The sequence below is a fragment of the Natrix helvetica genome (assembly GCF_964273705.1).
Source record: "Natrix helvetica genome assembly, chromosome: 1".
In the NCBI taxonomy this organism is placed as follows: Eukaryota; Metazoa; Chordata; class Lepidosauria; order Squamata; family Natricidae; genus Natrix; species Natrix helvetica.
Window position 1 is genome coordinate 348,325,308 of NC_138548.1, and position 26,931 is coordinate 348,352,238.

At 40.7% G+C, this 26,931-nt stretch overlaps 1 protein-coding gene across 1 annotated transcript; it reads right to left on the minus strand.

The window, feature by feature from the left end:
• Positions 1-3,715: 3,715 nt before the first annotated feature.
• LOC309384216 (vomeronasal type-2 receptor 26-like) lies at positions 3,716-18,444 on the minus strand (the record flags this gene model as incomplete). The annotated part of the gene is made up of 4 exons (XM_081937457.1): positions 3,716-4,617; positions 5,046-5,172; positions 17,137-17,422; positions 18,287-18,444. 4 exons carry the CDS (start codon positions 18,442-18,444, stop codon positions 3,716-3,718), a joined length of 1,473 nt encoding a protein of 490 aa, XP_081793583.1.
• Positions 18,445-26,931: the final 8,487 nt, after the last annotated feature.

A 26,931-nucleotide genomic window follows, 5' to 3' on the forward strand; every position in this document is an offset into this window, starting at 1 on the left:
CGAGGGCGGGTGGTGGCTGCAGGCAGCAAGGCTTGAGCAGGGTGAAAGCGCAGCCCCTTACGTTGCTTTCCCATTCACCCCGCTCAAGCCTTGCCCGAGGGAGCTGGGGATCGGGCTTTGGGTTGGTGGGAGACCTTGAAGGAGTGGGTGGGGAAGGGACTGGCGCTGGTGGAGGAAGCAATGCTATGCGGATCAGTGCACTCCGCGGTCCTCTTAATGTTCACTCAGGAAGGCGGAGAATGGGACCACATGTGCTGCACACGTGGTCCCATTCCCCGCCTTCCTGATGACGTCACCAGCCTCCCCAGCCATAACCCTCACCGCACGTCACTGTTGGGAACAGACTTCTGGTTTGTGCATTGGGCTGTTTTTCCCTTTCCGGAGGCTTCAGGGAAGCCTCTTGAAGGTTCAAGAGGGAGAAAAATGGCCCAATAAGGAAACCGGAAGTTTGGGAATGGACTTCCGGTTTGTGCGTTTGAATGTTTTTCACACTCTGAAGGTTACAGGGAAGCCTCTTGAAGCCTCCGGAGGAAGAAAAACTGCCCAATGTGCAAAATGGAAGTTTGGCAATAGCGTTGGGCTGTTTTTCTCAGTCTTTTTCTTTTCAGGCTTCTTTTCACTTATATATAAGTCTTACAGTTCTCAAATTCAAATTTTTATTTGATTAGCCGCAACCCTCTCCCGAAGGACTCGGGGCGGCTGTTGTTCTCATCTCTTTCTATCCTTTCTGTCCTTTTGTTCTTGCACCTTCTCATTCTGCCCGCTCCTTTTTCCACCCTCACTCTTTCTTGTTGATCTAAAGCTTTTTCTTCTACTTGCAATTCATGCAATTTATCCAAGGTATCCACCCTAATTTTTTTGTCTTGCCAGGTAACCAGAATTCCTTCTGGTATCAGCCAATTGAACATCACATTATATTTAATCATTTGTGCTGTCAAGAATTGATACTGTCTCCTCTGCTCTCCTCTCCTCTCTAACTCTCCTAGGTATTTGTTTTAAGATCAGAATTTCTCACCCTTTGTACTTCACAGACTCATCTCTAGTACTTTTTAATATTTCATCTCTCACCATTTCTTGGTAAACCTCACATGCATCTCTTTTGGCAATGTTTGCCTTCTTGTATAGTTTGTATGGATTCTGAATATTTTGTCTAGTTCTCTTACATCATGCTTCTTTTTCTGTAATACTCCAGCCAGCAGCTCTATCATCACCTCAACCAGAGCTTCCTCTTTCTCTTCCACAATATTATGAAATATCAGAGAGTAAGCTGCCTTTTCCATCTCGACAAAGATAAAAGTCTCTTCTAACTTTCTATTAGCCTGTGGTAGCTTTTGGTCCATTTCGTCCATATTCCCCCCTTTTTGGTCAGCCCTTATTTCTATTTTCTGTATACTCTGTTTATTCTGCACTATCATTTGCTGGAAGTTCCCTGTCTTTTCATCCATCTTACATATATCCCTCTTCATCTCCCCCATTTCATTTTTGATCTCATCAGGGTATTTTGACATAACTTCCTGACTTTTGGTCATGGCTTCTTGAATCGATAGTAGCATCGCTTGCATACTCTGCATGGAGCATGATATCTTCAGGCCTAACTAACAGGCCTCAATTGTTGATTAGATGGGCTTGATGCCTCTGATGATATTGCTGATGAGGATGTAGATGAGGTTTTCTTTCCTATCTTTGATATGTTCGATGCAGGGGTGGGTTTCAATTTTTTTACTACCTGTTCTGTGGGCATGGCCTATTTTGTGGGTATGGCTAGGTGGTCATGTGACTGGGTGGGCATGGCCAACTTGATGTCACTCACCAGGAGATGTCATGGATTGGGTAAAATGTGGTGAAGCCCACTTAACAACGCTCTTGCTTAACAACCAAAATTTTGGGCTCAGTTGTAGTCATACGTCAAGGACTATCTCTGCCTTCCTCTGCATGGCAGCCTTGTGCTAGTCAACTCCTTCTCCTTTCTGGCAATTTTCCTGTCTGTTAGAGGCACAAAATAATCCAGACAATGTAAGGTTTCCTGCTCCTTCCTCCCTCTCCCCCCCTCTTTTAGTTTTAAAACCTCTTTTCCCTTGCCTGAACTGGCGGGGGAAAAGGGCTTTAAAAAAGCTTCTGAGAGAGGTTCAGGGGTGTGGCCAAACCGCCATTACTACCGGACTGGTTCAGTACGCCAGATTTTCAGTACCTCTTCTGGCATACCAGAAAGGACCTGAAGGAATCCACCTCTGGTTCAATGTACATCTCTGATAATCAAAAAGTACTTCTCCAAAATAATTTGAAGTCCACATTAAATTTATCCACACTGTTACTATTGTAGTCCTTTGGGAGTCTTTTTGCAAATTAAAGTTCATAATCCATCAACGCCCCAAAACCCATCAGTTCCCCAAGCTTTCCCCCAAAATAATATCTAGATAGATGTATATTTTCTAAGTTCACCAGAGAATATTTCTCTTCTTTTTTTACTTTTCCACATTCAAATTGGTTAATGTCCTCTCTGAATATCACAAGAGTCTTTATGGATTATTTATAAATATTGCATCAGTCACTTTCCTTTTGTATGCACTTTTCTGGTCAGTATAGATGGTGACCTTGTTCTCTTTTAAATGCTGGAAAGCTTCTCCTTAAGTGGTTTAAATCCGACATCAGTCCAACAACAATAATAGGAAGCATATTCCTAGTAGTCTTTAATTTTTTTAAAGTTCTTTCAAAAAACTTAGTGTAGACTTTTTTCTAGCTCAGTCTCCATTTTTTTTTACTGTTGCTTTGTTAATCTCTTCCAAATATGTCAATAGCTCTGAAAGCTTAGTTGGCGCTACTCTCATGGAGCAATAATCCTGCTCAACCCCTTTTTTTGAGTCCCACTATCACAATTTTCCAGTGCTATATCAGGGTAAATTCATTTGCAGAAGGTTAGAGATTTCTCACCCAGTTCAGCCATGTTGCTCTTTGATTTTTATCATCATGTGTTTCATCAATCTGTCACAGCTTTGGGTTGGCCATGATGACCATCTTCTCTCCAGTTGGCTCCAAGGGGTTTCCCTATGTTCCATCAGGAGATTGCCTTTCTCCATATAGTCTTTGGGGCTTCCCCTCTACCTTCACTAATCCCCCTGGGGTTAAAGCTGCTCTGAAGTTCATGTTCATATTTTACTGATTATTAATATATGGAATGTTATCTGTTTCTCTGTTTTTTTGCTTCTTGATCTCTCCCATCTACCTACCTATCTATCTCATTTATTTAACTGTGAGTGATCTTACATTATCCAACCAGAAGAGATCAATCAAATATATACAGTATTTGAAATTAAATTTTTTAAAAACAAAGTCAGATCACCCAGAAAATAATATATAACAGCCGCACATCAACCTATATAATAACAAAAACACCCACTATCATTAGCCATAGTCTTTGATTTAATATAAAACCACATCAAAACATCTCTGGTAACAATTTATCTGGCCTGGTTTCAGAAATTATATTAACGTTGTTGGTGATTGTTATGATTGAACATGAATTCAAATTGTGACAATTGAAGGATAGTCCTATTTCAAAGAGTTTGAGTTGTTTAAGCAACTTTTTACTCAATTATTATAATACAAAATTCATATGGAATGAAGAAAGATAAACGACAACACTTAACACATTACTTCAAAGTATGTGATTTTATGCTGCATGTAAACTGCACAAAAATAAACACCAACATGAGGAGCCTTAATGAGTTTTCATCATCAGCTGTTCTTTGGTGTTCAAGGCAGGTCTCAGGATAATAATGTAGCATTTGGGGATAAAGATGCAGCCCAGTAAACCCAGGCTGGAGGCCAGGATGGAGAAGATCTGCACGGCTACCATGTACTTCCCCTTGGTGCTCAAGTACGTGGGGACAAAGGAGATCCAAACACTGCAAAAAACCAACATGCTAAAGGTGATCAGTTTGGCTTCATTGAAGGAACCAGGCAGCTTTCGAGCCAGAAATGCCACAAAGAAGCAAATGGCAGCCAGGAAACCCATGTAGCCAAGGGCAGAGTAGAACATGGTGACAGAGCCTTCATTGCATTGCAACAGGATGTGTTCTGCTTGGGAATGAAAGTCAGAATCTGGGAATGGGGGAAAGATTGCCAGCCATATGATACAGATGCATACTTGAATACCAGAGCAGGATAAAACAATAGAGTTGGGCAGACCCTTCCCCAGCCATTTCCTCATGCTGCTGCCTGGCTTCGTGGCCAAAAATGCAACTACCACCATAATTGTCTTTGCCAGCAAGGAAGAGACGGCAACTGAGAAAACGAAACTGAAGGTGACTTGCCGAAGAAGGCAAGTCACTTTCTTGGGATGACCAATAAACAGAAGGGGGGTCAAGAAAGCAAGCAAGAGGGAGATCAGAAGAATGTAGGTGAGGTCCCTGTTGTTAGCTTTGACTATGGGAGTTTCTCGGTATTTAATGAAGATCCCCAGAATAAAAGCGGTGGTTAGGGACAAAGCAATGGCAAAGAAAGCCAGGGTGAATCCCAACAACTCTTCATAGGATAAGAAGCTTATATTTTTGGGGACACACTGATCTCGCTTCTTATTGGAATACTGGTCATCTGGGCACTTTTCACAATGGGCTGCATCTGGAAAAAAATTGGTTAGCATGTATTTGTTTCTGCAATTCTAGGAGCATGAAAACCACATCAGAAATCAATTCATTTTCAAGAAATAACATAATAATTCTGCCCAGGGATATTCATATGGCACAACATTAGTTATATTTATCAACACTCTTTTGAAAGGCTGAAGATGAATGTGATTATCAGCTCTCAAAACTTCTTTCTTAAAACCAAGCAAGCAAGTCAATAGATATCAGCAATATTTCATTATTTATTTTAATGCTCACATCATCATTCAAAGTTGCTGATAGTGCCCAATCTTTGAACAGTTTGTGGATGCCTTCAAGAAATGAAATGTTTTTTTTGCTTCTTGATCAAATAGCCCCAAAAAGGAATAGAGAATTTTGATTGAATCCTGATTTTTTTGATATTTTTGGAGCCACCTACTCTACCTTCTTGCCCAGAGTATGTTCCTTCCATACACAGAGAACAGTCGTAACAGCAAACTGGGGCCCCCTCTCTCACAATCTTGGTGTAACCTGGAGAGCAACTTTCTGTACATCTTGAATAAGGCACCATCTAAACATAAATAGAAAGGTTATTTCAGAGCAATATATAACTTTGAAGTTTTTACTGAAATCAACTGGTTCCAGAAGCCCAGGAGCACATTGAGCAAAACCAGTCAAGAAGTAATGGCATGAACTTTAATTACTCTACATGCAAGGGACAAATGAAAGGCCATTCTCTTTCTCTATCAATCTTCATTGTAGATCCCAAAACAGATTCATTTCCTTATTCTTTCTTCCAAAGGAAAGTAGCTCCATTGCAAAAGGTGTTTCTCCTTAGAGCAGGTATGATAATGCTATACCATATATAGATATAGATATATTGTCTCCATCTTTGCTTTCTGAGGAAACCTCCAACATCTAGATTTCTCGAGAGTCCCAATCTTTCTCTCAAACAACTGACCATTGTATCATCATATGTAAATCAGAGGTGGTATTCAGCTGGTTCAGACTGGTTTGCCCAAACCGGTAGCGAAAATCATGGGGGGAAATCACCACCCCTAACCACTTGCCCTGGATCTATGCCATACAATTTTGGCATGTTTTTGTGGCTGGGCACATGCATGCAAGGCCAGGTGCATGCGTAGAAGGGGCGCCCAGGAAGCAAGCGGCCTCTTGTAGGGCAAATTGGTGCTAACAGAATGTGAAACCCACCACTGATGTAAATGACTTTTCTTGCTGCCCTCATTTTCCTCACCACATCCTTAATCATATCTTTCTCTTATGCAGTTCAGTGGACTAAACCCTTCATATTCTGGATTGTCTCCCAGACAACTGATCTTTGTTTTTCCTTGAAGACGTTTTGCTTCTCAGTTCCAGAAGCTTCTTCTGTTCTGACTGAATGGTGGAGTATGGAAAGATTTATACTCTTTGCAGTCATCTGGTAGTTAGCAGCCTTTCTGAAAGTTGTTGAGGCCACTTGGAATTTATCTCCGCCATCAGGGTCACCTGAATAGTGCAAATAGGTGTGGAACCTTCCTGCAATTTCTGAATCTGCATCCTTATAGTAAGCAAGTAAACTTAAGTAAGAAATCTAGGTGTGGCTTAGCAGTATTAAGTAGTCTGTTGCTTTGTGAAGTAAACTATCAGTCTATCTGGGCTTTTCTATAACAGCTTCAACTCTTCTGGGAAGGCTGGCCACAAGGTATAGAGGTGTGCTTATGGAAATTTCTGACAATTCTTCCACAAGCGCATTTGTGAGATCACACACTGATGTTGGATGAGTTTACGTGGCCTACCACTTTGTGGCTGAGTTTCTGTCATTCCCAAACACTTCCACGTTCTAATAATACAGCTGACAGTTGACTGTGGAATATTTAGGAGCGAGGAAATTTCACGACTGGATTTGTTGCACAGGTGGCATCCTATCACAGTTCCACGCTGGAATTCACTGAGCTCCTGAGAGTGACCCATTCTTTCACAAATGTTTGTCCCAACAGTCTGCATGCCTAGCTACTTGATTTTATACACCTGTGGCCGTGGAAGGATTGGAACACCTGATTCTGATTATTTGGATGGGTGAGCGAATACTTTTGGCAATATAGTGTATCTTAATTGGCCTCAATAAAAATTATTTCTTATTGAGCAGAAAAGATTCTACATATGGAGAAAAATAGAAGAGCAAAATATAAGCAGCCTCAACTACTTTGTTAAATAATGTTGGCCATTGGATGGTACTTTGATTGACAGAAATCTTGACTTCCGAGGAGGCTTGTCTTTCTACATTCCCAATTTTCAACCCCACATCTGATTTGTTCAAAAGTGATGTCCACTGCATGATATCGAAGTCACCAACAGGAACTCCATTTGCTTCAAAAGAAATCCCATCTCTGGAAATATTGTGATGTTGGAGGTTTCTCAGGAAGCTATGAAGCTGCAGAAACATAGAAAAAAACATGACAATTTGAGCCTTTATTCAAAGTTATTCTTGCTATTATTCTGGAATGGCGGTACTCTGAATAATCAACCTCTTCAAGCCACCACTGCCATCTGAAACATTGATTCAGTATTTCATGGGAAGTTTCTTTCAGTCATTCCCCAGGAATTTACAGCTCTGGAACTGCACCAGTAGCAGTCTGAACTAAGCATAGTAGAGAAAATTGTTGGCTACGACATCTTACCTGTGAACAACTTCTTCAGCTTGAACTTCCAATGAAGCCAAACTGATCACCTTCAGCATGTTGGTTTTTTGCAGTGTTTGGGTCTCCTTTGTCCCCACCTATTTGAACCTTACCAATACACGGGTAAGCAATCGATACAAACTCAAGGTAAACTGCTCATAACTCACTTGCAGGAAATACGACTTCAGCAACAGAGAGGTCACCACCTGGAATGCTCTACCTGACTCCTTTGTTACAACCTCAAACCTTCACAGCTTCAACCTTAAACTTTCTACCATGGACCTCACCCCATTCCTAAGAGGTCCGTAAAGGGGGCATGCATAAGTGCACCAGCATTCCTACCATTCCTGTCCTACTGTCCCCATTTATTTGTATTACAATACAATGCAATACAATAGCAGAGTTGGAAGGGACCTTGGAGGTCTTCTACTCCAACCCCCTGCCTAGGCAGGAAACCTTATACTGTTTCAGACAGATGGCTATCCAGCATCTTCTTAAAGACTTAAGTAAGGAAATAAGTAAGCAAGCAAGCAAGCAAACAAACAAACAAACAAGCAAACAAACAATTCTTGAAAACATGGAATAGGTAACACCAATAGGTAGCTTAAGAGAAAGAAGGACTAGGGGAGACATGATAGCATTATTCCAATATCTCAGAGGTTGCCACAAAGAAGAGGGAGTCAAACTATTCTCCAAAGCACCTGAGGGTAGAACAAGAAGCAATGGGTGGAAACTAATCAAGGAGAGAAGCAACTTAGAACTGAGGAGAAATTTCCTGACAGTGAGAACAATTAATCAGTGGAACAGCTTGCCTCCAGAAGTTGTGAATGCCCCAACACTGGAAGTCTTTAAGAAGATGATGGATAACTATTTGTCTGAAACGGTATAGGGTTTCCTGCCTAGGCAGGGGGTTGGACTAGAAGACCTCCAAGGTCCCTTCCAACTCTACTATTGTATTGTATTGTATTGTACCACCATCAGGTGGCTTTGTAACTGGCTGACAAATTACATTCAACATGAAGTCCTCTGGGGAACCTCATCCACTTGGAGGGAAGTAAGCAATGGGGTACCCCAAGCTTCAATTTTAGGCCCAGCACTCTTCAATATCTTCAAAAAAGATCTAGGCGAGGGAATTGAAGGGGAACTCATCACATTTGCATCCAACACTAAGCTGGCAGGAATAGCCAACACCCCAGAAGACAATCTCAAGGTCCAAAAAGAATAATATAAAAATAACATATTGAAATATTGAATAATTAAATAATGGAAGATTATAACTTAACATAAATATGTGTATTATTATCGGAACAATATAACTTTGTGAAATGTAACAAATATGATTATCAATATTCTATTGGTAGCAAAAGGAACGATACCTATTACAAGATGCTTGGTATAAAAATAATGTATTGAAATATTGAATAACTAAATAATAAAAGATTATAATTCAACAAAATATGTGCATTATTACCAGAACTATATAAGCTTTTCAACTGTAGTAACTATAATGAATATTATTTTATTTGTACCAAAATGTAAGACACTCAGGTGCCACACTGTTCACACATTGATATGTTTGTAAAAAATTAAAACAGAAAAAAACTTAGGGAACATTTTTTTAGAGTCAGTTTAATGTCAGGGTTCCAAATAATATGCCCATAATACAGGACTCTGAGGCAAGCAAGTTCCTCAAATATCAGCTTTATTGGAAATATCATATAAGCATATAGGCTGGTGACACCTGACTCTAAATGCTCCTGCAGTTTTCACCTAATTAAAAGTAAAAGTTTTCCTCCCCTTTCCAAACAATCAGTCACATGGTACAATCAAGGTGTCATCTGGTTGCCTGGTAACTAGACCAATCATCCCTCCAGCCATCAGTGGGAATGTCCTTGGTTCCCAGGAGAAAATATTTTGTTTTGGCTACAAAACCCCAGCTATGTCTATTCCCCCCACTCCTTATCCCTCGACTCCAGTGTGGCAACACTGAACCTTCAAAATGGCCTCAGTCAGGTCAGCTTCAGGGTTGACACTCACTCTCAAATACCACAAATTGAGCAACCGTTCTTTGAATATCTCACCCCTTTCTACATCTAATTTAATATTGCGGAACTTGAAATGGAAAATCAATGGAACCTCAAAAGAGAAGACTTACCTGCCATGGCTGTACAATCTGGGGTGATTGAAGGTATCCAGCCTGCATTCTCCTCTTACTCCTTTGGGAGGAAGAGGCAGCACTGAGGACCGAGGCCACAACTTGAATTATTTGGGAAATGCTGGAGGAATCCTGAGACAGGATTCTTGCAATCATATCATGGGGTGGGAATTCCCAGTTCTCTTTTTCTCTGCATTTTTTCCAAACTTTCTTAGATAACAGAAGACTTGGATAGGAACATTGAAACACTTCCTTTCCATACAATGTGACCATAAATGCATAAGATTTATTGTCATAATACTGAGTCCTTCTCTTTCTCTGGATGAGGAAGGAAAACAAAGCATATTTATTTTGGAGATCAAGCGAATGGTCAAAAAAACTTACACTTAAAGCTGTCAAAGTTGTTGCAATCCACACCCTTCCCACAAGGGATGTATTAGTCATATCAATTGCTTGTATTATTATTGCTAACATTCCAAAGGCCTGAAAATCCAGTTGGCATACTATAATTTTTATTTGACTCTTGATAAGAGAATAGAACATTTTCCTTTTTTCTTGCATGACAGTTTCTCCAGCACTTGACTGCATATTTGCTTCTGGGACGGTTCCCGAGAGGACAATGCAAATCCCATTTTTTAGAGCGAGAACTTCCAAACTTGTTTTGAATTTTTCTCCTTTTTCATTGTCCTGAGAAAGGAGGCCAATCCATGTCCATCGGAAATGCAGGAGCAGCTGGACAATTGTTGAGTAAGGAGGTTCTTGGTTTGGGGTCAGCCGATATGAAAAAGGAAAACGATGATTTTGCTCAGACATCTGGTTGATGACACTGTAGTTGATCTAAAGATAAAAGAGAAGTTATTGGTAGTTTGTGCTGGTTTTAATGATAAAAGTCAGATTGTAAATCTAAGGGCCTTTCCCCATGGCTGAGAGAAGTTTCAAACAATAACTGCATGAATATTGATAGTTCCCTTGACATTATGTCCTGTTGTCTTGTATGCTCCCTTTGAAACCATGTAGCTCTGAATTATCTGTGGATATGTTTCATAGGTGGTCCTTGTCACTGTGTTTATTTGGTTTGCCAGCTGTGCCTACATTCTGTGCAGCAATGAATTGTCTTCTTATCAGCAATGATTTACTGCGCATGTCATTACATCATATTCCTTCTTCCTTCCTTCATTTGTCTGCATGCCAGGCAGACAGAGGCTCTGCCAAAGATGTAATTAATTTAGTTAGTAAGTTTGTATTTTTACTTTATTTACAATTAAAATGTTTTATTAGATTATGCCTTGGGTTTATTTCGCTTACTTCAAAGGTATGGTTTCAATAAATGCCAAGATTCACAACTCATTAATTCAGGGTGGAATTCACATCCTGACAAATGGAACCAGAGGATGGTGGATGTTTTTTCTTGCTTTGTTATTTTTTGAAGATAAACGCCTAGGCTAATTAAGACAAATGATTTATAGCGACTGAGGAACACTTCTAAGATGCCTAAGAAGAAGAAAAAATAAAAGAACTTTCTGTGAGGCATTCTGATGGCTTTAGTCTCTCCAATGAAGAGGTGAAAAGTATTTTACAAAGATTTACAACTCTTGATGCAACTGGACGGGGTGAAGAAGTGGGACAGATCTCACACAGATCTCAAGAAGATGGGACTGCTTCTGGATATGACGTATCCCTACTGAGGTCAGTAACGTGTTTTCTTAATTATGCATGCTCCCAAACATCTCCTAGAGATTTTGAAACGCTCAGTGCCAGGCCAAGGCTTTCATAGCCAGAGCAATTTCACTCCCACACAGAGGGAGAAATGTATGATTCTCTCCGAAGCTCTGAGCAAGGCATGGAAAGCTATTGTAATCAAATAGAATATTACGAACGCCAGTTGTTCCAGGCCAAAAATGTTTATTCCATGCTCAATTCAGAGAAGAGGGATTCCCATGCTTTTCAAATTTCTGAAAACGCCATCTTGCCTTTTTCTCCAAAGCCTAAGACACATCCCCTGGAGGATATTGTGTCAGGCAAATCAGAACAGAGAGCTGTGCACATGTTAAAATTGCCATGTGATCTCCTTTGTTCTCCAATTGCACATGCCACGCAGGCAGAAATATTACAGCCAAAAGATGTAACCACAGCACCCTCTCCTGGCAGAAATAATTTACTACAGAGAGCAGATTACTCAGATATTCAGGCTGCAAAGCAACAAGTACCTCCACAGGCCCAATTTTCAGCGCCCCCTGGGGGTTTTGGAGCCTTCTCAGATGGAGCAGAACAGTACTTAATGCAGTCTCCAGCAAGCCATGCTTTTATTCCAGCTCAAGCACCAGCCCCAGCTAGATCACAGCGACCCCAGGTTCAACAACAAGCATTTTTATGTGCACAGCAAGCTTTTCAAATGCACATCCCTCAACAGGCATCTTTTGTTCCTCCATTGACTGGTGAGTCAAAACTAAAAATGTCAGGACAAAATTATAAAGCCTGGGTCAGCGAGGTTTCAATTTTGCTTCGCAGATAAGGTACCCATTGTATGGTGCTTAATCCTCCTGCCCAGCCATGGACTCCTGCAATAAGAGACTTAGAGACTAAGGCTTTCACAACATTATTAATGTCCATGGATACTGAACTGCAGGTTATCTTTCCGCCTAATGCAACAGCCCAACAAATTTGGGCCCATTTGGAAGATTGCTACAGACCCGTTTCAATTGAATCTTCATGTTTGCTCATGTCTGAGTCCCATGGTTTGAAAGTGAAACCTGGTGAACAAATTGGTGGACATTTGACCAACCTGAAAGGAATGAGAAGAGAATTGAGAGAAAGTGGCCATTTTATTGATGATGTTCAAATGATCAGCATTATCATTAACTCATTGAATTTTGAATGGAAAGATGCCATTGCAAAGATTAACCACGTGCCTATTGCTCAATGCACAGTCAATAATGTTTGCAGACTTTTAATTGAGGAGGAAGCTTTATTTTTAGGCACACCACATTTGCGAGGGCTGCCTGCGTCGAGAGCTCCAGCAAGACGTCCCTTCCGAGGAAGAGTCTACACTCCAAGGATGCCAAGATGCTACATCTGTAACCATATGGGACATGATACCCGGGATTGTCCTAAACGAGTTCTAGCTCCCAATACATACCAGCCCAGAGGAACAGACTCCAGAGGCAGAGGTAGAGGTGGAAGACAAGGTCGTTGTGGTCCAGGGCGTGATCCGCAAGCTCCACTCGTCACATTGGCCTTAACCAACGATCCACAAGCTGCTCCAGAGTACGACAGACGGCTTCTGTGGACTTTGGACAGTGGAGCAGCGTTGCATGTTACCTACAGAAAGGAAATCTTCACAGAGATGCATGAACCTGAACCTTATCTACGTGAACTTTATTCTTTCTCCAATCATCCTTGTAAGGTCATGGGAAAAGGAACTGTTTATGTTGAAGAGCTCGATGCATTCATCCCTGATGTTTATTACATACCTTCAGCAACTAGTAATTTGCTAAGTCAAAGTCACTTGTCTAGAATGTTAAAGTTCCAGGTTCACCACATCGAAAAAGCAAGTTACATAGTTAAAAATGGAGATATTGTTGCTGAAACCATGCTAATTGGTGGTGTTTATTACATAAAACCAAAGCCTAAACCGCAAGCACAGGCTAATATACAAACTCCAAAAGAGGAAAGCGCAGGCCCAGAGAGAGATGCTTCAGAGAGAGATCCTGTTGCTACTCCAAAGGCTCCTAAAGCCAACAAACAGAAAATAAAGAAGCAGGTTGCTCAGAGCAAGCCTGAGGTTCCTCATAAAACTGTTAATGTTGAAAATTCGCTAATTGGTAAACCTTTGCATTCCAGGTGTATTTACAATTAAAATGTTTTATTAGATTATGCCTTGGGTTTATTTCGCTTACTTCAAAGGTATGCTTTCAAGGAATGCCAAGATTCATACCTCGTTAATTTCAGGGCGGAATTCACACCCTGACAGTCCTCATAGAGCACACCCTCCTGGTCACTTTATACCTCACCCATCCACTCAGTCCATTAGTCAACCAGAATAGAGCTGGGGAGTCTTCTAGTCAAGCAGGAGACCTTAGTCCAGGGGTATCAAACTCAAGGCCCAGATCCAGCCTGCAGGGTGCTTAGATCTGTTCCTTGGGGCTGCCCTGAAAATAGCCCACAGTGCCTCTGCCAGCAAAAAGGGAGCTAGAGCACCACCACCCCGAGCTCTGTTTTCACTGGTAGCGGGTTGCAGGAGCTGTCCCATCTGAAAATGGAGTTTGGGAGCCCATTTTTGCTGGCAGAGCATTTGGGATACCATAGGCGCCCCCTGACACAAGTGACATCGTGGTGGCCATGTCCACCTTGGCCACACCTCCCCCCAAAAGTCAAAAACAACCCTGATGCAGCCCTCAATGAAATCGAGTGACAGCCCTGCCCTAGTCCTCCCCTATATGGCAGCCTCTCAAACAGTGAAAAACTGCTATACACTCATGGGATATCTTTTAAAACTGACAAACACATTGATTTCTCATAGATTATTCTCACAGATATTGCTTTTTTTATTCTTTCATATGTTGAGCTTGAAATATTGTTATATCTCCCATCAACAATTGTTTAATATTGGTATATTATTTCATTGTCTTCATTCATATAATTGATTTCAAATATTTTTATATAAACTCTTTAATTAGCTGAATTTCTTTTAGACATTTGAAATGCAGAAGTCAGTTTAATACCCTCACTTTAAAGCAGACCGAGTTCCTGTGAAGACCCAGGGCAGGATCTGTGTGTGGGGGGAAGCATACGGGCAGATGGGCGGAGCCTCCAACCACCGCCACTACCAGTTCAGCCGATCTGGGGCAAACCGGCAGAAACTCACCTCTTCTGTGTCCTGCATATAAGTTAAATTGGCAGGGCGACATTATACATCCTTGCCTAATTTTGAACCAATCAGTGGTTCCGTGTCCTATTCTCACTGTTGCAAGAAGCACCTGCATATAGGTTTCTCGAGAGACATATAATATGGTCGGGTACTCCCATTTCTTTAAGTTTGTTGTGATCCACACAATCAAAGACTTTAGCATATTCAATGAAGCAGAAGTAGATGTTTTTCTGGAACTCCCAAGCTTTCTCTATGATCCAGTGTATATTGGCAATTTGATCTCTAGTTCCTCTGCCTCTTTGAAATCCTGCCTATACTTCTGGTAGTTCTCGGTCAACATATTGCTGGAGCCCAACTTGTACGATTGTGAGAATACCTTTGCTAGGATGTGAAATGAGTGCAATGGTGGAGTAGTTTGAACATTCTTTGCCATTGCCCTTCTTTGGGATTGGAATGTAAACTGACCATTTCCAATCCTATGGCCACTGTTGAGTTTTCCAAATTTGCTGGCAGAATGAGTGTAGCACTTTTACTGCATCATCTTTTAAGATTTTGAATAGCTCAGCTGGAATACTCTCACCTCCACTAGCTTTGTTGTTGCTGAGACTTCCTAAGATCCCTTTGACTTCATATTCCAGAATGTCTGGCTTTAGGTCCGTGATCATCCTATCGTGGTTATCAGGGATGTTAAGCTCATTTTTCTTTGGTTCTTCTGTGTAATTTTGCCACCGCTTCTTAACCTCTTCTGCCTCTGTTAGGTCCCTGCCATTTTGGTCCTTTATCATGCACATCTTTGCATGAAACCTTCCCTTCATATTTCAATTTTCTTGAAGAGATCTCTGGTCCTCCCTATTCTATTGTTTTTTTCTATTTCTTTGCTGTTCATTTAAGAAGGCATTCTTATCTCTTCTAGCTATTCTCTGGAATTCTGCATTCAATTGGGTGTATCTTCCTCTTTCTCCCTTGCATTTCACTTCCCTTCTTTCCTCAGCTATTTGTAGAGCTTCCCCAGACAGCAATTTTGCTTTCCTGCATTTCTTTTTCTATGGCATGGTTTTAGTTGCTACCTCTTGTACAATGTTGTGAACCTCCGTCCATAGATCTAAGGATTCAGATCTAATTTCTTAAATCTATTTGTCACCTCTACTGTATATTCATCAGGGATATGATTTGGTTCATACCTGAGCAGCTTAGTGTTTTTCCTTATCTTCTTCATTTTAAGCCCAAATTTTGCAACGAGAAGCTCATGATCTGAGCCACAGTCAGCTCCTGGTCTTATCTTTAATGTATGTATAGCGCTTCTCCATCTTTGGCTGCAGAACACATAATCAATTTGATTTCTCTGCTTACCATCTGGTGATGTCCAAGTGTAGAGTCATCTCTTGGGTTGTTGGAAAAGAGTGTTTGCTATGACCATTGTATTTTCTTGACAAAATTCTACCAGCCTGTGACCTGCTTTATTTTGTACTCCAAAGCCAAACTTACCTGTTTTTCCAGTTAATTTTGCCTACGTACTTTAGCATTCCAATCCCCCATGATGATAAGGACATCATTTTTTGGTGTTAATTCTATAAGGTGCTCTAGGCCTTCATTGAACTGGTCAACTTCATCCTCTTCAGCACCAGTGGTTTGGGCATAGACTTGGACTGCTGTGATGTTGAATGGTTTGCCTTGGATTCAAATTGAGATCATTCTGTCATTTTGGGGATTGTATCTCATTACTGCTTTTCCTACTTTTTATTGACTATGAAGGCTACTCCTTTTCTTCTGAGGGATTCTTGCCCACAGTAGTATACCTGATGTTCATCTGAATTAAATTCACCCATTCATGTCCATTTTAGCTCGCTGATTCTTAAATGTTGATGTTTAGTCTTGTCATCTCTTGTTTGACCACATCCTGCTTGCCTTGATTCATGGATCTTATATTCCAGCTAACTATGGAGTATGGATTTTTACAGCATCAGACTTTCCTTTCACCACCAGATACATCCACAGCTGAGCGTCCTTTCGGCTTTGACCCAACCGCTTCACTCTTTCTGGCACTACTAGAATTAGCCCTTTGCTCTTCCCCAGTAGCATATTGGACACCTTCCGACCTTAGGGGCTGATATTCCATAGTCATATCTTTGTGACTTTTGGTATGGTCCATGGGGTTTTCATGGCAAAGATAGTGGAGTGGGTTGCCATTTCCTTCTCCAGTGGATCACATTTTATCAGATCTCTCGGCTATGACTTGTCTGTCTTGGGTGGCCATGCACGACATAGCTCATAACTTCATTGAGCTATGCAAGCCCCTTCACCATGACAAGGCAGTAATCCATGAGGGGGATATATTTATATAAACACATATATACAATACATATATGTGTGTTTGTGTACATAGAGTGGTGAGCTGCAATCAGTTAATAAACCGGTTCTTTGAGGGTGTGCTTTGCGTGCACATACAGCATTCAAAATGTACCAATTTCAAGCTCTGCAGCCTACCTTCTAGGGCAGCCCCGGTAAGTAAAATAGCTGAGTCACAGAAATCCTCTGTGATGCGTGAATCAGCTGAGCTGAAAAATGCAGAAATTTAGGACAGGATAGGACGGGGGTGGGTGGGCAAGGCCAACTGATCACAGGAACTGCAAAACTACATATGTATGCACACACACATACAAACACAGAAAGAAATTTCACGTAGTTTGTGAATTAAAAAATTCAGCTCTTCCAATATTTACTCTCTGACTTTCAAATTATTTGGAGAAAATCATTTGGAGAAATATGGACAAGTGCTGCGTTCTAGGGAAATCTTAGCAATTTACAACTTGGAATTAATTCCATTGGCCTTCATACCTGTGGAATTTTATAGATGCTCATGACATTAGATATATGATCAAAGAGTTCAGAATCCATCTCTTCAAGAACCGCCAGCAGGTTCTTTTGTCTTCCACATCTGTAGTTTGGGACGTTCTCCTGCCCTGTAGAGAGCACATCCAGCATGGCCTCATATGTCATTCTTGCACTGAAAAAGTTCTGATAGATGTTGTAGCCCAGGGTGATGTTGGGTAAGAGCCAAGGATTCCGGTTGACTTCATGAACAGCCAACAAGAAGGGAAGAAGGTGGTAGAAAGTGTTCTCACTGCAACGCAAGAAATTTCAACATCTTTTTTTTGCTCTATATCAACAATTTATGTGATCATCTTAAAAGAAGTTGCGTTGTTTTTGCCAATCACATAAAAAAATTTCAATTTTGTCGTTTTGCAAAGTGATCTCAACTATGTGTCTGAATGGTCATCTATGTGGCAATTTCAAATTTTGATTAATAAATGCTCTGTCTTACATATTGGTAAACGTAATCAGAATGTCAAGTATAAGCTAGGTGGCATTGATCTTGCAGATGACCTTCACTTTGTAAAGGGCCTAGGTGTACTTATTGCTGACTATTTATGCTCCAAACTCACTATAACAGCATTGCTAAAAAAGCATTAAGAGTTGTAGGTAGGGAGTTGGACTAGAACACCTCCAACTCTGCTATTGTATTGTATTATTGTATTGTAAACTTAATTTTGCAAAGCTTTTTTTCTGGAAACATTATATTGCTAATTAGAGCTTATAAAACTTGTGCTAGATCAATTTTAGAGTATTGTTCAACCGTTTGGAATCCCCACCATATGTGCAATCGAGTGGGTTCAGAAGTACTTCACCAAAAAAGTCTTGTACGCTTCTGTACACAATGGAATTCCTTATGCTACTAAGCTCGAAATTCTCTCTTTGGATAACCTAGAACTGTGTTGCTTGCAGTCAGGCCTTGGTATTGGTATATAAAGGAACTTTTATAAAATCATCATGTTCCCCAGGAGCCTTTCCTCTAAAGGAAATTTGAATGGGCAATAGTGAATTTGCCTTTCTCAAAGTGAGGAATAGGACAAGTGAAATCGTTCCTAGAGAAGAAATTGTTGCATAGAAATCCTATCACTAGAATCCTGGACGTTCTGACAATTACCTTTTCAGTTGGTGGGTTGGAGGCTTGGAGAATGAAAATTGGTACAATCGAGCTCCGATTCCAGACATTATTCCAGTAATCCAGTAGTCTCCTGGCTTGTAGTAATGGAACCATTCCTTTTCTTCTATTATCACCTTAAATGGGCATTTCACCAGCATACTGGCACAGGGAATTTGAGACAGAAACTGAAGCAGAAAGAGCTGTATATGCAACAACATTTGACATACACTGCAAGAGATTCTTCCTATAGTTCTTTCTTCAGCACAGAGTTAAATCTCAGAGACTACAATGAAAGCGAAGAAGGTCCAGTTTGCCTCCAGATTTGGAAGTTTTATCTGCAATTTCAGATTGCTACAGTATTTGCCCAGCTTTACCCCAACCTCTGCTCTCATCACAGAAGGAGGCTGTTACAAATCAGAGTATCAGGTGCTGTCTATCCCATTTGTCATTACACTGATTGGCAACTAATTGTGGTGGTGGCAATTCCAAAGGAGAATAAATAATACATGCTTGTAAAAATTAGAAGGGGAATTGGGAATGAGCATTGCCACAAAAGTGTGCAGTTGGAGAAAAGAGTTTTGTTTGACTCAGGAGAGTAATTCTAATTTGAGAATCAAGAAAGGAACAATTCGGGGAAGTTTGATTGTTTTCTTAGTCTGAAAACTTATTCTTGTGATTCTAAACCTTACAATGTGGAAAACCAGTTCAATATTCCTGAAGTAGGCAATGAACCATTATATTTCCTTCTTTTTCTGTCTGATGTGGATGAGAGGCCGTCTTTCTCAATGGTTAGATCAGAGGTGGTATTCAGCTGGTTTAGATCGATTCAGGCAAACCATTAGTGGTGACCTGCCCACATGTCCCAGCTCTATGCCATCCTATTAAGCCATATTTTTTAAGCCATGTGCATGAGTATAGCGCAGTGATGGCGAACCTTTTTTGGCTCGCGTGCCACAAGTGGGGGGAGTGCAGGGGGGTCGAGTGCGGGTGTGCCGCACCCATAATGCAACGTGCGACCCCCCCCCAGTGTGCATGCGCGCAAAATGTGCGACCCCCCCATTTTTACATGTTTTTTTGCCCTCCCCATGCTCCAGGGGCTTTATAGGAACCTGGGGAGGGTGAAAAGAGCCTCCCCCAACCCCCCGGAGGCCCTCCAGAGGCTTCAGGGACTGTCCAGAGGCTTCCCTGAAGCCTTCGGAGTGCTTAAAACCACCCTCCGAGCAAACCAGAAGTAACTCCGGGTTGCTCGGAGGGTCGTTTTAAGTGCTCCGAAGGCATCATGGAAGCCTCGGATGGTCTCTGAAGCCTTCGGAGCGCTTAAAACCACCCTCCGAAGGCATCAGGGAAGCCTCGGACGGTCCCTGAAGCCTTTGGAGCGCTAAAAACCACCCTCCGAGCAAACCGGAAGTGACTTCCGGGTTGCTCGGAGGGTCGTTTTAAGTGCTCCGAAGGCATCAGGGAAGCCTCGGACGGTCCCTGAAGCCTTCGGAGCGCTTAAAACGACCCTCCGAGCAACCCGGAAGTCACTTCCAGTTTGCTCAGAGGGTGGTTTTAAGCGTTCCGAAGGCTTCAGGGACGGTCCCTGAAGCCTCCGGGGGGGGCGGGGAGGCTCTTTTCGCCCTCCCCAGGCTCCTATAAAGCCTCTGGAGCCTGGGGAAGGCGAAAAATAGCTTTTAAAAAGGTGAACTCAGCTGGCCAGCGCGCGCATGCAAATGGCTCCGCATTCCACTTGGCACCCGTGCCATAGGTTCGCCATCACGGGTATAGCGTATGCATGGAAGTTCACGCACATGCGTGGAATGCGTACACGCTCACAAAACAGATGTGCGCATGCTGGGCGAACCGGTGGTAAATTTATGTGACACCCATCTCTGGTTAGATACTCCAGAATGGTTAACTCCAGATCATGACATATTGAACAACCTATTGGAGACCCCTGTTAAATGTCTTGTGTCTTTCAAAATGCGGAAGACTATCAGTCTTCATGGCTACAAAGAAGATCTAGTCAAAATTCCCTGGGGAATTAAACAGAAAAATAGCTTCTCACTGACTTCTTCATGATGTGGTGATATTTGCTGCCTCTTACATAGGTAATCTAATAGGGAACCAAGAGATGATGCTATAGCAATACAATACCACAATGGCTGAAGGTGAAGGCTAAACAAAATCTGAGGAGCAGAGCCCAGGGCCATTGCTTTGTGATGTGCAGGTATGAGTTCTTCTGCTATCTGAGACCTTTCTCCATTGCACCCTCTAAAACTATTTAATGGAGTATAAGTTAATAAATTACATATATTACCTGGACAATCAGTTGCTTCAAGGTTGAACATTAATCTGAAGCTCTGATTCCAAAGGTATAGGCTCCAAAGTATGGACTCCAAAGATATGGGCCAGCAGTGGGTCCTGACAGAATCCATTGGTGAGCCCTGTGCTATGAGACTTCTGCCAGTTTTGAAGACAGGTGTCACCCAAAACTGATAGAAAACCATGCGTGCCATGACAAAATCATACCCACAATTGTTACTACAATTGACTACCAGTCTCATATTGTGTTAGACTGTGTACTTTGGAAGGCCACCATCACCACCATTACAGTCTAGGTTAGCAAGAAAGACACGGCAATTGAATAAACAACACTGAAAATGGGTTGTTGAAGGAGAGAGGCCATTTTCATGGGGTGATCAATAAAGAGAAGGGAGGTCAAGAAAGAAAGCAGGAGTGAAACTAGGAGGATGTAGGTGAGTTTCTGATTGTTTGCTTTTTCTATGGGAGTTTCTCAATATTTAATGAAGATTCCCAGAATAAAGGCAGTACTTATGGTTATGGATAAAGCAATGACAAAGAGAGTCAGGATGGTACCCAGAATTTCTTTATAAGATAAGAAAATTATAATTTTGGGGACATGTTTATTCTGCTTCTTATTGGGAATGCTGAATATCTGGACACTATTCACAATGGGCTACATCTGAAAAACACAAGCAACCCACAAACACCACAATTTTGTAATGTGGTATAGATATAACCTTAAAGATTTATTTTAAAGGTTGTCTTATTGTCATACTGCCTGGTCTTTTCTTTCTTTTTTAAAATATATTTATATTGTGCATTTTTTATTATACATCATATTTCCATTTCTGCAACAATAGTGTACAGTCTGTATCAAGTCTTTTTAAAGTATATATAGTATTATGCACTCTAATTATAACCATTGTTCTCATAATCATACAATGTAGTCTCTTTGAAATATACAAAATATTGAACGTCATAGTTATAACTGTTAATCTCATAGTTATACCATAACACTCTACACACTTATAAGTATGGTGGGCACTGCAGACTGACCTTCTCTTTACTCCTGGCCTCAAACGCCTTCATTTCAGATCCATCTCCTTCTACATGTACCGTTTTTGCAATTGGGGAGGGAATCATGAACCTGAAAATGCTTTCCTTCCCAATACCAAAAACCTGGCATGTGGAAGGCTGCTTTGGCTCCTGTCACCAAGTGTGGGCCTGGCAACCAGAGGGGTTCCCCCCCACTCTTCCCATTATAAAGTTTCCTGGTAGGAGAACCACATGGATTGCTCCCCTGACAGCTGGCCTGCAAGGACTGCTTGATCAAGATATGAGGAGATGGATCCCCCCATTCCACACTCTGCCCCCCCCACCTGGGCTCCCCTCCAAGCACTTTCCCACCATGCATGGACAAAGGCAAAGCAGCCAGTGGTGGGGAAGAGGGGGGAAGGCACGGGGGGTTCCTCCATGGTACAGGTGGCTCCGCTCAACCTGCTGGAGCCTAGCGGTAGCGGCTTCCCCATCCAGTTGAAGCATGATCAGAATCGGGGGCAGTTCACTGTCCACTCAAATGGCTGTCATGATAAATCTATCCTATTGTATGAATATGTAGGAAGAGAGTGGTGGATCTTCAACCAGACATGTGGATGGTGGCTGATCTGAAAAGAAGGCATTCCAGGTGGTGTAGATCACGGCAACTGCCTTATGCCTCCTGCTCAGTGCCCGTTTCACCAACCGAGCCTCGACCCCCGCACTTCCCAGGGCCACTTCAGGAATTGGGCTCTGACCTCAGGAGCAAAGGTGCAGGGGGATTGCTGGGAAGCCCAGTTACGTGTTTAGGAGATGGCAGCATCCAGAAGGACTGAAGTGCTGTTTCTCTATCGGGCTTGCTGAGAGAAAGCCAGGCTTTCAATGCCTACGGTTATAGGTAGGAAAATGAGACATCTCGGGAGTAGAGCCTTCAGTGCCAAGTCCCTCTTCTGCCCCCATGAAAATCATACCCCACCCCACCCCCTCCTGTTAAATACACATAGGGTGATAGGGTTTGTTTTAAATGGATAAAAGGCTCATTACCAAAATCCAAATAGAAGTGAGGATCCCCACCGCCTGGAACCACCTGAAAATGCGACGCAATGATCGGGTGGGTGGGGCTACATTCAGAGTATAAGACACACTGAGATTTTCACCCTCTTAATTGGGGTAAAAAGATTTGTCTTATACTCTGAAAAATACGGTATGTTATCGCTAATCTTCGCATGTATGCTTTTGCCATATCCCAGACTTTTTGCAGGGATGTTTCTTCCTTTCTATTTTCTTTAAAACAAAATTCTATTTCTTTTTCCATCATTTGTGTGAACTCCTTGTCTTTTAAAATAGTTTGATTTTTTGTCCATCTCAGTTTCTTATTTTGTCCCTTCCATGTAACTTTTATGAGGTTGTGATCTGCCCATATGTTCGTTGCTATGTCTACCTCTTGCACATCTGTTTCAGAGGTGGGGTGCTCCCAGTTCGGCCTGGATTGGGCAAACCGGTAGTGGTGGTAGGCTCTGCCTACCCACTCGGATGCTTCTGCACATGCGCAGAAGAATTGTGGGCACACGAGCGAGAGAGCGAACATGAGCGAACCAGTAGCCTTGGAGATTTGCAACCCACCTCTGATGTGTTCTAATTTCTGACATCATTGATGCTGTCTCCTTTGCTCTCCTCTCCTCTCTAACTCTCCTAGGTATTTGTTTTAAAGTCAGAATTTCACTCCCTTTGTACTTCATAGGCTCATCTCTAGTTCATTTCTATATTTAATCTCCCAGCATCTTCTTGGTAAACCTCATGTGCACCTCTTTTGGTAATATTTGCCTTCTTGCATAGTTCGTATGGATTCTGAATATTTTGTCCATTTCGCTTTGTACATCATGCTTCTTTTTCTGTAATACTCCAGCCAGCAACTCTTCAAGCAGGACTTCCTCTTTCTCTTCTACAATATTCTGAAATCTCAGATAGTAAGCTGCCTTTTACATCTCAAGAAAGATAACTGTCTCTTCTAATTTTCTATTAGCCTGTGGTAGCTTTTGGTCCATTTCTTCCATTCTTTTTCCTGTTTGCTCAGCCCTCATTTCTATTTTCTGTATCCTCTTCACTATCATTTGCTGGAAGTTCCTTATCTTTTTGTCCATCTTATGTATATTCCCATTCATCTCTCCCATTTCATTTTTGATCTCATCATAGTTTTTTGACATAACTTCCTGACTTTTGCTCATGGCTTCTTGGATCGATAGTAGCATCACTTGCATACTCTGCATGGAGCTTGACTTCTTCAGGCCTAACATGCTTTCTATCGATTGTTGATTTGACGGGCTTGATGCCTCTGATGATATTGCTGATGTGGATGTAGATTAGATTTTCTTTCCTATCTTTTATATGTTCAATGTACTAGTCATCTCTGATAATCAAAAAGTACTCCTACAAAATAGAAAGCACAGTAATTATTTTTGCCCAGTTGAAAAATATTTCCAGGAGGAATCAGCCAGCGTCTCAACTGTTTGCACGCAATCTTCAGAGCTCTGGAGGAGCGGCCATATCCTATCATCCTGGGTGGCTTGTTTTGCCCTGAAACTGTCTTGGAGGGGTAGTGAGGAAGGAGAGCAGGGGCAGAGGTGAAGGGGGTTGCAACACCCCCCCCCCAAACTTCTGCAACAGCTTTCGACCTAGATGGGAAGGAAGACAGCCACAGCGAGTTGTCAAAAAGTAAAAAACTTTAATTTTGAAATTGATATTTTAAAAACTGATATTTAAAGAACTGATCTCTGAGATTGCTTTTTTGAACCTTTTCCCCCCTTCCTAGCTACTCTTCTAAGAAACAACAGAGCCATCTAGTGACAACAGAGAGAGAGGAAAAATAACCTTGAACACTTTATCTTGAACACTTTTTTTGATTATCTAAGACAAAATACCAGCTGTGGATTCATCTTGGGTGTTTTGTTTCTCCACTATTCTGATTATAACTTTGAAGCTCTGGAATTGTTTTGGAAATGTTTGGAACTGTGGAGCTTTTGTTTATATTAAGAATAGAAGCTATTTTCTTCAGGTGAATCTGTACTTGCTTCCATTTTTAAATCAACTTCTTTTTTTATTTTAACTTGTAACTTTCCACCTAACGGGTACTTATTGGATTTTTACTTTTCATTATTATTTTTATTTTTCTCTCTCCTTTTTCTCCTTCTTTTTTCCTCCTTGACTCTCCTACTGTTAGAGTTGGAGGGAATAAGGGGGATTAAAGATATATTTTTATTTTACAATTGTGGTCATTTTTTAAAATTACTTTTGCTCTCTTTGTAGGAATTTGGTGAGGTTTTTTGTTGGTTGTTCTTGTTTACCAGCAAGCTACAACAGCAGAGGAAAAGATAAAACAGTATTTAGAGAGTGCAGAAATACTTAAGATTCCAAAAAAAATTAAAAAGGCACTAGAAGAGAGAATAACAAAGATGGAAGTAATAGAAGCAATAAAAAGACAAAAAAAGGGAAAACACCAGGTCCAGATGGACTACCAGCGGACTATTACAAAATGCTACAAGATGTACTAGCAACATAATGTTAGAAGTATTTAATGAGCTGTTATTGAAAGCAAAAGTACCGGATTCCTGGTCGGAGGCTTATATAACTCTTATCCCAAAAGAAGAAACAGACTTGCGACAAATAAAGAACTATAGACCAATCTCTTTATTAAACGTGGATTATAAAATCGTTGCATCAATAATGGCGGAAAGACTTAAAAGATTGTTAAATGAATTTGTACACTCAGATCAAAATAGTTTTTTTACCTAAGAGACAAATTAGAGATAATATGCAAATTATATTGAATGCATTAGAATATTATGAAGTACATCCCGGGAAACAAATGGCATTGTTATTTTTGGATGCACAGAAAGCTTTTGATAATGTAAATTGGCAATTTATGATAATGCAACTGCAAATGATGGATTTTGGGAAGGTTAAAACCATCTATAAGGAACAACAGGCTAAAGTAATAGTAAATGGAGATATGACAGAAAAAGTGCTGATTGAAAAGGGACTAGTCAAGGGTGTCTGCTTTATCCACTATTATTTATATTGACATTAGAAATTGTAAACAGAAAGATAAGGCAAGATAAAGATATAAAAGGAATGAAAGTTTTAAAAGAAGAATATAAATTGCAAGCATTTGCAGATGACTTGGTATTCACTATTGGGGATCCAATGGAAAAAGGTCCAAAACTATTAGAACAAATAGATGAGTATGGAGGAGTGGCAAGATTGAAAATTAACAAAGACAAAACCAAAATGTTAGTGAAAAACATAACAGAAAAACAGAAAAGAGAAACAATGGAAAAATTAGATATTCAAATAGTAAAAAGACTGAAATATTTGGGAATACAGTTGACTTTGAGATGTGTAACTATTAAAGAAGATAATTACTATAAATTAAGAAATCAAATTGAAATGGATATAGAGAAATGGAAAAACTTACAGTTATCACCAATGAGAAGAATAGCGGTAATTTAGATGAATATATTACCAAGAATATTATTTTTATTCTAAACAATACTGATAAAACTGGAAAAAAAGTACTTCGAAAAACTAAATAAAATAATAATAAAATATATTTGGCAAGGAAAGAAAGCGAGAATTAATATAAGAATGTTACAAGATTCAAGGATTAGATGTGGATTTGGTGTACCGAATTGGGAATTATATTATAAAGCAACCGCTTTAACGTGGATAAAAGAATGGATATTATTAAGAAATACAAGGTTATTAGCCTTGGAGGGACACGATATGCAATTGGGTGGACAAAAATAGGGAAAAATAGAATACATGGTTATTTTCAGAGACACTGTATAAGAAATGGTTTATATGCAGCATGGGAAAAAGTAAAAGAAAAACACTATATGGAAGTACCAATGTGGCTTTCAACGATAGAAGCTTTGATATATCTGAATATTAGTAGTAAAAAAAGGTTATTAGGTACAAAGATATACTAACAGCACAGGGAGAACTAAAACAAAAGAAAGAATTAGAAGAACAAGGGATTGATATAGGATGGTTTAAACAAATGCAAATACAAACAAGATATGAGAAAGATGTTAAAGAGTATGGTTTTAATATGGAAGATTCAGAATTAGAGAGGATACTCATGGGAATGGATGAAAAAATGATTAAAAAATTGTACAGTTATTTACTTAGAATAAATTTAGAAGAAGAAGAGGTTAAAGAAACAATGATAAGATGGGCAAAAAACTTTGGAAATACAATAGAACTAGAAAAATGGCAACAACTATGGGAAAGGAAATATAAAATGACAATGGCTACAGCATACAAAG